We start from the raw sequence: 12260 nt of genomic DNA, 5'->3' as shown, positions 1-12260 counted from the left end.
ACTCGTGCTGGGTCATCGACCATTTGTCATGAAGCAGTTTCCAGATTTTTAGAAAGACATTTTCCTTGCTGGCAATTGACCACTGCTGGCGTTTCGCCAGCAGCGGGCGTTTCGCCAGCTGGCGTTTCGCAAATCCCATACCCAACCTTTAATCTACTCAAACCCTAACAATCTCATGTACATTTAACCAACACTTTTGTTCGGTAGGATAGTTGAATGGAGTTCTGCTTGGGAGAGAGCCTATGCCTGTATGCTGTACTTGGTGACAACCTACCCCAAAAAAGCAACAGAAGTAGAGAGGGAGTTTAACCTTGCTCAATTTGGTGTTGATGCCGAAGAAGCCTAAGGGTTACTTAAGGCACGGCTTGTGATATCTAGCCTTTGCAGTCTTGCACAAAATTGCCACCCTACGCCATGAGAGACCATCCATGGGAGGACCCATGGATGGAAGGGGATCTTTACAAGTATACCTCTTTCAGTTTGCTGAAAGTCCCCTTAATTTTGGAGGGAACGCTTTTATTTAAAAGTGTTGTATTTATAATAAGTGTGCCAAAAAGGTTTTTTATTTATTCATTCATAAAGTCAAAACCATGATCTTCTGCGGCGTTTAAATGTATACTTATATCATTCTCTAGTATCTTCTTATTTTTTATATTTAAAAAAAAAAATGTAAATACTTTATTGTGTTCAATCATTTAATTTTCCATAACTTATGACATTAATTTCTGAAGAACACATTTTCTTTCTTCTTTTTTACGGATACACACACATGCATACACACGTGTATATATATATATATATATATATATATATATATATACATGTACATGCATACACATACATACATCTGCATACCCCCCCCCCCCCCCCCCCCTCCCCAAAAAAAAACATGGCTCTTACAATCTTTATTCCGACTATAGGTTACTACCAGTTCTCATGAGTTTTTAGCAGGATCCCTCGTTTAACTACCACCCCCCTCTCTTTCAAAACCTTTCATGCTTGATTGCAAGTAAACGGCCCATCTTTTTTCAAATAAAATGTTCTTGTTGATAATCTTATAAATTACCTTTTCCATGTTGCACATTTCCTCTATGATTTCTAGCCACTTACCTATACTGGGTGTTATATTTTTTTCCAGCTTCTTGTGACTCATCTCACCTTCGACAGTCAGGTCATACCCCTCTCAACCACAGTCACAAATCTAGGAGTTAGGTTTGACCCTCACCTCACCTTCAACGATCATATAAAGCATCTGTGCAAAATCTCCTTCTACCATCTCAAAAACATCGCCAAGCTCCGCCCCACTTTAACCCTGCCAGATGCTGAGAAGCTCGTCCACGCCTTCATCTCCTCAAGACTGGACTACTGCAATTCACTGTTCACTGGGATCACTGGCAGGAACATCCAAAAGCTGCAGTACATCCAGAACAGCGCTGCCAGGATCCTGATGAGAGTCAGGAAATACAACCACATAACCCCCATTTTACACTCACTGCACTGGCTCCCTGTCTCATCCCGCGTTGACTACAAAGTCCTCCTACTCACCCACCAATGCATAAACGGTCATGCCCCCCCTTACCTGCCAGAACTCATCACTCCCCAAACATCAACCCGCCCCCTCAGATCCAATAACAGTCTGTCCCTGCAGATCCCAAACACCAGGCTACGCACCATGGGCGACCGGGCCTTCGCCGCTGCAGCCCCTCGACTGTGGAACAGCCTCCCGGACCACTTAAGGGCAACACAGACACTAGACTGTTTTAAGACTGGCCTAAAAACCTTTTTATTCATAAAGGCATTTCTTTGACTTTTTAAAAAATGTATACATTTTCTTAAACTGTCCGTTTGTCCTTTAGCACTCTGAGATTCTGCTTAGAATGAAGAGTGCTCAACAAATAAAATGAATTATTATTATTATTATTATTATTACTTAGCTATACTGGGTGTTATATTTTTTTCCAGCTTCTTGTGAATTATTTAAGTGCTATTGTTCTCAGGGCCCAAAAGAGGTATAGCTGTTCCTTTTCAAGTTCTTTGGGTCTTGTTGTATACCAAGAGCATGTTATGTTGTTCTAAGAACCCATCTTTCCACAGTTTTAGCTTGGTCAAATGTTGGACCTCTGTCCAATATTTTTGTATTTTCTTACATGTATAGAAAATGTGTTTATGGTCAGCGTCGTTTGACCCACATTCCCTCCAGCAACTGGTACTGGTTTGTGTATACCTGAGTGTTGTTGATGGTGTTATGAAGTATCTAAGATTCGCCTTCCAGGCATATTCCTGCCAGTAGGGGGACCTTGTATAGATGGTAATATATTTTAAACTCTATTACCACTCATTATCGCATATGGTTCCCATTTTCTTTGAGGATTTTTAACTGGACTTTTTCATGCAGTTAGTTTCTCAGTTGCAAGTATAGGAAGAAATTGCTTGCGAGCTGATATCCCCTTGCGATTTTGTCAAACAACTCAATTCCAGTGTCACTGAACTTTTAGTAATGCACTAGGAGGCCCTTATTTGCCAAGCTCTTGAAAGCGTTGTCTAATTTATTTGGAGTAAAGTCTGGGTCGCTGTGTATCTCTCTAAGACAGTTCAAATCTGTCTTTGACTTTTATTGTCTTACATAGAATTCTCCAAGTTTTAACAGTGTTAATGACTATAAAGTTGATTGTTTTTGCCTGTTTTGAGAAGAATAGTGTTTTTAAAGTGCCCGCCAACTTATTTTCCATATTATTTTTCCATTGAGGGTACAACTCTTTGTTCAACATTATTACAAAAATTGTACTTGTGCTGCATAATGATAATTTATTTGTCAAGGTAATGCGAGTCCCCCATCACTTTTTTACATTTACATATTATGCTTGCTTCATAACGTGAGAAAATTATTATGCTTGCTCTATTACGTAATAGGTGAACCTAAATGTTATACGTTGTAATATTATTGGAAAAATATTATTACATTATTCCCTCAGCTATTTGTTACATTATTGACCGGGGTTTCCACATTATAGCCATGGTATAATTACAACTAGAGGTTGAGCAATGCGCGCTTGGAAACTGTAGTTTGGATAAAAAGAGAGGTTGAGGCTAGTTTGTTGGCCACGCTATCTCCGCTAGCCTAGCTATTAGATTATAAACTAAAAGTTCAAATTTTTGTCATTTGTGACATTCAATGGTGAACAAACTAGTTAGTAAGGGTTAGCATTATATAAGTGTTATTAAATATCACTCAAATAAACCGAAACACGGAATCATACTTGTAAGTACATAAGAGGTACTTTATTATTGTCTTATATAAGATATAAAACAGAAAAATATGGGATAAAACAATATTTGGGGGGGAAAAGTCTGCATTTACAATAATTGTATGACATATCAATTGGAAGCACCACTAAAGCCCATCAGCGGAAGTGTATTCCACGATGTGGAGCTCTGAATTTATATCAGGATTCCTTGGGGCCCTCACTGGCCATGGGACCCTCACTGGCCTTGGGACCCTCACTGGCCTTGGGACCCTCACTGGCCTTGGGACCCTCACTGGCCTGGTCCAGGAAATACAGGTCGGCGTACTCCAGGATTAGATCGATGGCCGCCAGCAGGAGGGTGTCTGTGTTGCTGTCCAGATCCAGCTCACTGGAGTAGTTCTTCACCGGCATGATGGAGGACTTGGACATACCCAGCATCTCCCCTGCCTTGGACATCTACACACACACAAACTGTAAATTATCTCGCTTACCTCCTCTTGCTCACTTTTCTCCCCTCTCTGACTGACTATCTCTCTCACCATTGGCTGGATGATTGGGCTCTTGTATACATCCTTCACATCTGTGTTGGTCATAACACACGCCTTGTCGATGTGCGTTAACACCGTCACCTGGTGCACCCCTGGTGAAGCACGAGCTCATATGAAGACAGGATTAATAATCAAAATCATTTTTGGGGGGGGAAAGAAAACACACATACCTTTGTAAATTACACAACAAAGGACAATAATGTCTGACAACCGACTAAATGGCAGGTATGGAATTTCATGAAGATGAATTCAGTTGGGTGGTATGCGTGTGGCGATGGTAGGGATGTTGGGCTGAGTGTGGCAATGGCAGGGATGTTGGGGTGTGTGTGTGGCGATGGTAGGGTCCCCTTGTGACGGTAGGGTCCCCTTGTTGGGCCGGGGGAAGGTTGAACTCACCCAGGTCACTGAAGTATTCGCGGAGCTTCTGGAAGGTTTCTCTTAGGCCCGTGCTGTAGGAGGACAGCCGGGAGGCGTCCAACACAAACACCACACAGTGCAGTCTGCCAGGCGGGGCTCCTCCAGGTAGCCCGCGGCGCTCGGCTGCAGCGGGTGGCTGGGGCTGAACTACAGGGCAGCAAAATCAGCGCACATGCAGATCAGAGAGTCAGCAGAACACAGGAGACACCATGACACGCTGGTTTGCCACCCCAACTGCAAGTCTGTTTGATGTTGGTTAATGTTTGTGTGTTTGATGTTGCTAATGTTATTTTTTTTGATGTTGGTTAAGGTTAGTTTGTTTGATGTTGGTTAATGTTAGTTATTTTGGTGCTGGTTAATTTTACTGTGTCGATGTTGTTCATGTTACTGTGTTTGATGTTGGTTAATGTTAGTGTGTTTTGATGTTGTGAATGCTTGTCCTTTTGGTGTTGGTTAATGTTGGTGTGTTTGATATTGGTTAATATTAGTGTTAGTGTTTGGTGTGGTTTCTGTGGGTTATACGAAGCGAGCTGAACATACCCAGGCTTTCTTGGGATAACCTGGATCGACAAATACGATGCTCGTGTTCAGAGTTAAATGGTACCACGAAGCTCACTTAGGATTCGATTTGTCAAGCCAGGCTTTCCGCTTTAGTTTCAATGCGCGTTCCCATAAAAGGGGCGTTTATCGGGTCATTTTACTTACCTTTAATAAATGGATAGATCAAGAGCAGTATATTTCACTCAAGAGGAATAGATGGTCATAATTAACTTCTATGAGGAGTTCAAAAATCAGATAACAGCTAGGGGCAACACAGTTGCACATAATAAGGCTAGGGAGGCGTGCTAGCAAAAAATAGCAGATCGTTTACATTTGTACGATTTTGTCTATAAAATAACTATGCCAAATGCAGAATTGTTTGCTATTAATCCCAATAGAGGGATGATGATTTTTCCAAATCCAAACGCAACATCCAACCTGCTTTATTCTATAATTTAGGGTATTCACTTTAAATACGCCCTATGTAAGAAATGTATAGCATGTTTTCAACTGCTGCGATGTAGCAGCGGTGGCGTAGTGGATTAGTATAAGACCTGAATGCCAGCGACCGGGGTTCAAATCTCGCCTGTCCATCATCATGCCTTTTACCCCCATCTAGATGTGGTGCCAGCACTGCCTTGAGAAAATGGGTTCAAGTTTGAAATAAGCACAAAAATATAATTCTATAACCTTTAGCGAATAAGTATTCTATATGACATAAGATTTAGGGCTTTTTAAGCTTCACATAAATGGGCATCACATGTAGGGACGAACCCTGCATGCAGAAATTCAAGATTGACGCGCTACCTCCACTCTAACACTCTCTCACGGAGACACACTGCACAACAGTATTGTTACCCAGTGGACTAGTAACATTAATAGTATTAATTTAAAGAGTTGTCCACATAAGGTGCAACAAGGACGATCAAATAGCGAATACCCTCTAATGAGAACCTGTATCTCTTATAAAGCATATTCTCGAGCAATGCCAAGGGATCGGATCTGTCCCGAAAGACCCTCTGTCACCGAAGAGACTGCGGGCTCCGAGGTACACAAGAAAACCCACAAATGGTGACGCCATTGTCAAAGGAGGGGCGAGGAAGCTGCGCTTAGCTTAACTGAAAACCTGCTCCCGACAAGGTTTGGTTGACACCATGGTGATACAGCGATGCTAAAAGAGAGTGACTTTCGTATCCCGGCTAACCCAGGCTATGAGCACAACATACCTCGCTGACCCACTAACCGAGGTTCGTAGTACAGGGCAGTTTGCCTGGCGTTTGTAAATCCTCTTGTTGACAAGAAAGTTATTCCAAACTGTTTTTGTGTGGAAGTCCACCCTCCTCCTTTTAGCTTGGTCAAGTGTGATAGATACTAGTTGATACTGGTCTGGTGGTTTATGCTTTGGTTTGGTTCTGTTATGAACAGGCCCCTAACCCCACCACAAGGCTTCTTCTCTCACCTTGTGTCCTTCGGGAGCATGGCCTTTGAGGACAGAAACGATGTCATCGAAACTGATTCCGGTGTCTTGCTCCTCCCCCAGACCCATGACATCACACATGGTCAGTGCAGTAGGCCCCCCCCGTTTCTCACCCTGGATAGTGAATGACTGCAGCTGGTAGGGAAAAAGAGATTAAAACGTCAGTCTCCTTCAACAGCAGCCAGCTCGAAACAGCCATTACAGTAACTTCGCTGTATTCCTGTTCTGTCCAACCTTCTTGGTGAATCCAGTTGTAGATGAGCCCACCATGGCGCGGTTCAGGACCCTTCCTGAGAAGACGGACTGGACCGAGCTGATGAAGCTGGACTTCCCAGAACCCACCGGGCCGAGGAGGAGCACGCGGGCCGGCGCCTCATAGCTTGTCTTGTACGAACTGATCTTCGACATCAGCTCTCGTTTGTGGCTGGACATGGAGATTTGAGGAAAACATATGTTATGTCGAAGCAACAGCACAGATGCCTCCAAATATTTCATGTTGTGTATCCATTTATAAATATTTAATTTAATTTAATCCGCAACATCCCAGTATTTCGTCGCCTCTCATCATTTTTATTCATGTATATATATTTATACATTCTTTATATGTTATATTTGTACATAATTTTGAGATGCTTGTTTCTATCATTGAGCAGAGCACCTGTAAGCATAACAATTTCCCCTGGGATCAATCAAGTATTCTGGATGTTAATATTAAGCGGCACAATCAATGTTACAAATGAAATGCGTATAATAGTACAAGCGTGAATAGGATAAGATATATCAATTTTAGTAAGTGGGCCTATATATAAAATTGGATTTGCACATGATATTTCATAATTTGATTAATTACTTAATCGTTTGCCTATTATGTGTCATAAAACTCTATGTTGATATTTTTTCTAAAAAAGGTCTGAAGAGTCACCTTGACCTTTCTTCCTGTAATGAGACGCACCTGAGAGAGAGCAGCTGAGGCTGTTGTTTGATTTGGTAGGTTATCTTTGTATTAATGTTTAAAAGCATGATCTTGATAGTGAGAACATAGACCGCTGAATATTTATTTTAGGTCATAGTATTCATTTAAAGATTTGGTAAATAACTGCAAATATACTTTTTGGTTGGATTCTTCATGCTTGGTTTGGGACTTCAACTTGGATTGATAACTTGGGCACATATGCCAAGAAATAAGTTATCCTCAAGCCAAAAAGGAGATGTATTTAAATGGGTTCTTAGTCCCTGCAATGCAGTGCAACATGGCTCTTTATATGTATATAATAAAGAGATTCTGATTCTGATTCTGATTCTGATATATATGGCTCTTATATATGCATGCATTTTTTTTCCATTAAATGTCCAGGGGTCTCTTTTAGTTTTTAAACAAGGATGAATTTGAGTGTGTATCAATACAATACAGGTGGGGGTGTGGGTTCATTTGAGTGCTGTAGAAAACCTTTAATTTGAGTTGGTTGGTTAGGTTTGCAGCGGGTTTATTTATAATTTGCTTAGCCTATGTATTTTGGGATGAATAATAACTTATTATTGTTTTTATTATTATAGCAAAGACCCTGATAGTACAGTTTAGCCCCATTGTTTACTTTCTTTGTCCATTTTAGTGTTGATTTGATGTCTGCCATAAGTCAATAAAGTTAATATTTTTGGGAGAGCAGTCATTGGGCTCTGTTCATTCTGGGTCGTGCATTTTATATCACCGGGTAACAAACATCCATTTTTATTACATCCACATTTGTACAGATAAAATAACATTTAATGCAGATGGAGTCATTGGAAGTTGAATAACAAGAAACAAGTGTTCCTCCTTAAAGTAAACATTTAGTGAACTATATAATGAAGTAATGTTTTAACTCACTCATTGGTCCACTGAACTTCTCTTAAAGGCTTCATCTTTTGCAGCCATGTCAAGTCCGGTTTATCTTGGAGGTCGGAGGAACCTGGGATGGAGGAAACCTCTCTCATTTTGTTGCGTGCTGTCAGGGTGTCCTACCCTCTTGGTTTTCTTTCTCTCCCTCTCCTGTATACTCTTTTTTTCAATAGGTCCTCCTGACTTGATTGGAGTACACCTGTACAGTCTGATCCTGCTGCTAATTGCTTGCCTTGGACAAGGAATTTATGTACAACCATGCCAGTCTCTCGCCCTCTTTCTAGTTTTGTGCTTGGCTGTTTGCCTTAGCTGTTACTCTTTGAGCAAGTCCCACAGTACTTTTTCAAGGACAATGGGGGGGGGGGGCAACACGGCAGTAGACTACTGGTTAGAATCATAGGTTAACCATTGATACCGGATACTGCGCGACGCAACATTGTATCTCCTGCCGGGTGCTGCTTGGCGCAGCATTGTTGTTTTACCGGTACAAGTGTGACAGCGGTGTCACACTAAATTTGTACCGGGGGCAAAATTTGTACCGGGCGCGTCATCATTACGTAATCCATTACAAACCTGCCTGTCAGCAGATGATCGCGTCGTCCGTTGCCGGGCAGGTTTCAAAAAACATTCGCGCTCATGTTGCCAAAGACGAAATAACATAATACAGTTAACGGATCGCTAGATAATGTAATGTTTTGTTGGGTTCCTTAATAAACACACGATGTATCTTGGAACAGACATCAACATGCAGCGCGCCAATCCAACTGCGCATGCTCCGTGTGACGGTCTAATAACTGATGTTGATATCATTAAAGATAACACTTGTTTTTACTTTATATTTGTATTGTATTTAATTGTTTAATCCAATTTAGCAAGTAAACTGAGTGTTTAAAGCAGGTCAAGGACGAAATAGCACAATACAGATAACGGATCGCTAGATAGAAGGTTCGCGAATGTTCACGTCATTCGACGCGATCGTCCGTTGCCCGGCAACGGACGACGCGATCATCTGTTGCCGGGCAGGTTTGGACTGGATTACGTATTGATGACGCGCCCGGTCCAAATTTTGCCCCCGGTACAAATTTAGTGTGACACCGCCACCAACCCCAATGAACCGTCCTCCAAACAGCATCGGCTTTCGATCCTCATTGTGATCCGACCATACCCTGTTTTACCGAGGGAGGCTAGAAACGCCTGAACTGTAAGCGTTCTTATCTAAAAACGAAATCCGGCGTCTAAATACGCCAACCTTCAAGCGATAACAGTCATAGGCCTATTGATGAACAGTAGTTCAATTGTGTTTTATATTGACCTACCTGCTGCGGGGTAAGGACGTCTACCAGAGTGAAAGAATAGGCGTGACTTCTGGCTGACTTTAGGCATACTGGGAAATTAAAGTGATCAATTTCACTTTCATTTTCACTGAAATGCATTATGCATTCAAACCATTAGGCCTAATTATCAAACTTTTGATTAGGCTATTGGCTGAACTCAACTGACTTCAATCGATCTACATTATTATCCATGTGTGTTGAATTTAATAAACTCTTATCTCTCGTCTTAAATTAACCAGGTTATTAATGCAAACCTGGGGTGTGTTTCCCAAAAGTCAGGAAGTTAGCATTTTGCCTATTTATTAAGGTTATACTACCCAGCAGTCGAAGTAGGCCTACGAGTGTTTCCAAAAAATCTCCAGCTAACATAGCTGACCTAGCTGACCTCTTCGTTGATTTGCTGCGTAGGCCTACTTATCAGCTAATACATAGGCTAGTGAACATGTTTTCTGAAGGCGGAGTTCAGAGTTGCTCTGGCATTCTTCACAGGTGGAAGCCTCTCAAACTGACAATAGATGCATGCTTGTTATACAGTTGTGGTTAATATTTGCCAACTTGTTTGTGTCTAGCCTACCTATTCTTTGTATCAACGATAGAAACAATTTCGGAAATAATTGTTTGTTTGGAAAAAGCGACAGACACATTTTTAATGACAGCGGCAAATTCATCAGCATAGCCACTATCTATGCAATTCATACTTGGGAACCCCGCCCCAAGTTGCGTGAGGGAACCGCACGAACAGCTGGAGCTCACGCGCAGTGTTTACCAACTGTCCTCACTGCACTACGCTGAGTACACAGTAATTACTACAAAAATGAATAGTAAGAAGAAGAATGCTCATAAAGAAAACGAAAGAAAATGGAACAACATGGTGGAGACTATTTGATTTGGTTGAAATGCGACAGCAAACCTCTCTGTATTTTCGACGTGTCCATAAAGGAGTTCCACGATAGGGTGAAGGGATACAGCCTGGCGAGAAATAGCCGACGCCCTTGACCTACCCGGTAACTTTGGATCAACAGCTGTTGACGTGCTAATACCTATCATAACCGGGATCCGTTGTTGACGCTCTGTTGCTAGGCTCATGTCACGCGCAACGCAACTACTGTGAGGAGTTAATAATAATAATGGATTGCATTTATATAGCGCTTTTCTAGACACTCAAAGACGCTTTACCTCACTCCACCAGCAGTGTGTAGCACCCACTTGGGTGATGCACGGCAGCCAATCTGCGCCAGAACGCTCATCACACACCAGCTTGAGGTGGAGAGTGAGGGAATTAATGTAATATGCCTTTCACATCTTCACAACACTCAGTTTAATTACTTAACCTGTGATATATGCTAGAACAGAGCTCCGATTATCATTGACAATAGCCTAATAGGGGGTGTAGTATACTGCCTTTGATTTCAAAATGCAGAATAATACTCTCGACATTGACATTTGCAAATCCAAGTATAATAGTTTAAATACAACTTTTGCTTAACTATAAAACCAAAGCTATCTAGACTAATTGAACACTACACATGCCACTTGCTTCCACTGTGACAGATAAAATAATAAAGACATTTTTTTCAATTGACAGCATTAGGGGGTGCACCGTTCCTGGAGGTACTGCAATACCAGGTCGATGCGTGGAGTGGACGGAGCAAGCCCCTTTTCCATCTCCCAGTTCCAAAAATCAATTTAATATATGGTCCCCGGGTAGGGGACGTATCAGATATTAAACTGATAAGAACAGATACTACACTTGATCTTAGCCAAAAGGCCGAGAAGCGATACTGAATATAGTCAGTGCTATGGACCACTTCTCCAGATATCTCACTCTCACAGACGGTTTACAAATTAAATAACAGAACAAACTAATACAATATACACCACTGATTGTCAACCACATATAGCCTGTTACCTTCCTTATATGTAGCCCGAAAATAACTATTTTATATCGACACTTGATTCAATTCAATGAACACGTGGCAGTTACCGATGACGTAGGCTGACATGCGCCAACCAGAATGCTGGAGAAGTAAAATGAGTTTGTTGTGATGAAATAACATTATATACTCCTGACTGAAGTAAATCTCAACTGCAGACACATTTTTACGATTTAATTGTGTTCGTTTGGTAAAGGTGATGAACCAAAGTAACCTTTATCAATGAAAGATAATTGCACACGTTAGGAAGCTACCACTCCTCCTCCATCTAGTGGACAGTTTAGGTCACCAACTTCAACAAAGCCGAGCTGTGTCCCTATATTCAATTGTGTGAACTGCAAACACTGGCGAAAAAGAAATCAATGCGTTTCTACAGTTGCCTTGATACCATTTTTATCAATCTCAAAACATGGCAAATAGTACGGTCTCGCCTGACACGTTGTTTCCAAGTCACAGAGAAATAGGTCAACATGACTCCTTGTTGGACATTTACACCGATTTTCCTAATATGTTTGCAATAGTAATATACCTACAATTGATTGGTCTGCGGCGAAAGTGACAAGCTAGCATGTGATCTCTTCAGTCATTGTATGATTGCATTTTTACGTAGAAAAAAAAAAAAAAAAGTGATTTGACACACCAAGATGGGTAGACCAATTTTCTTTGCAAATCCCCCATGCAGGCAGACAGGGGGCTCCTAACCTCCTAACCTACTTTGCATTTTACTGACTGCCGCTTGTTAGAGTGGCGAAGTCACGCCCTTTCCGGTAGAGCCCATGGGACCTAGGAGATCGAAAAATATGAATGGGTTTCAATGGAGAAAAAATAACCATCTTCTGGTCCCAGTCTTCACATGCCCCGGACTACACACATGCTGCCCGAGTTGCTG

General features: G+C 41.6%; 1 protein-coding gene and 1 non-coding gene across 2 annotated transcripts; both read right to left on the bottom strand.

Annotated features, from left to right (window-relative positions):
* Positions 1 to 3251: 3251 nt before the first annotated feature.
* On the bottom strand, positions 3252 to 9675 carry LOC115544227 (interferon-induced protein 44-like). Its single transcript, XM_030357094.1, is given in 8 exon segments — positions 3252 to 3701; positions 3785 to 3885; positions 4190 to 4291; positions 4294 to 4357; positions 6210 to 6362; positions 6462 to 6651; positions 8092 to 8173; positions 9420 to 9675. Coding segments are annotated over 8 exon segments (1017 nt in total). The 5' UTR covers positions 9487 to 9675; the 3' UTR covers positions 3252 to 3443.
* Positions 9676 to 11026: 1351 nt separating this feature from the next.
* LOC115544641 (U2 spliceosomal RNA) lies at positions 11027 to 11217 on the bottom strand. The gene has a single exon (XR_003976965.1). It is a non-coding gene; the product is annotated as a U2 spliceosomal RNA (small nuclear RNA).
* Positions 11218 to 12260: the final 1043 nt, after the last annotated feature.

The sequence above is a fragment of the Gadus morhua genome, chromosome 5 (genome assembly GCF_902167405.1).
Source record: "Gadus morhua chromosome 5, gadMor3.0, whole genome shotgun sequence".
NCBI lineage: Eukaryota > Metazoa > Chordata > Actinopteri > Gadiformes > Gadidae > Gadus > Gadus morhua.
The sequence above is the reverse complement of the archived record's forward strand: the minus strand, read 5'-3'. Positions and strand labels throughout refer to the sequence as shown.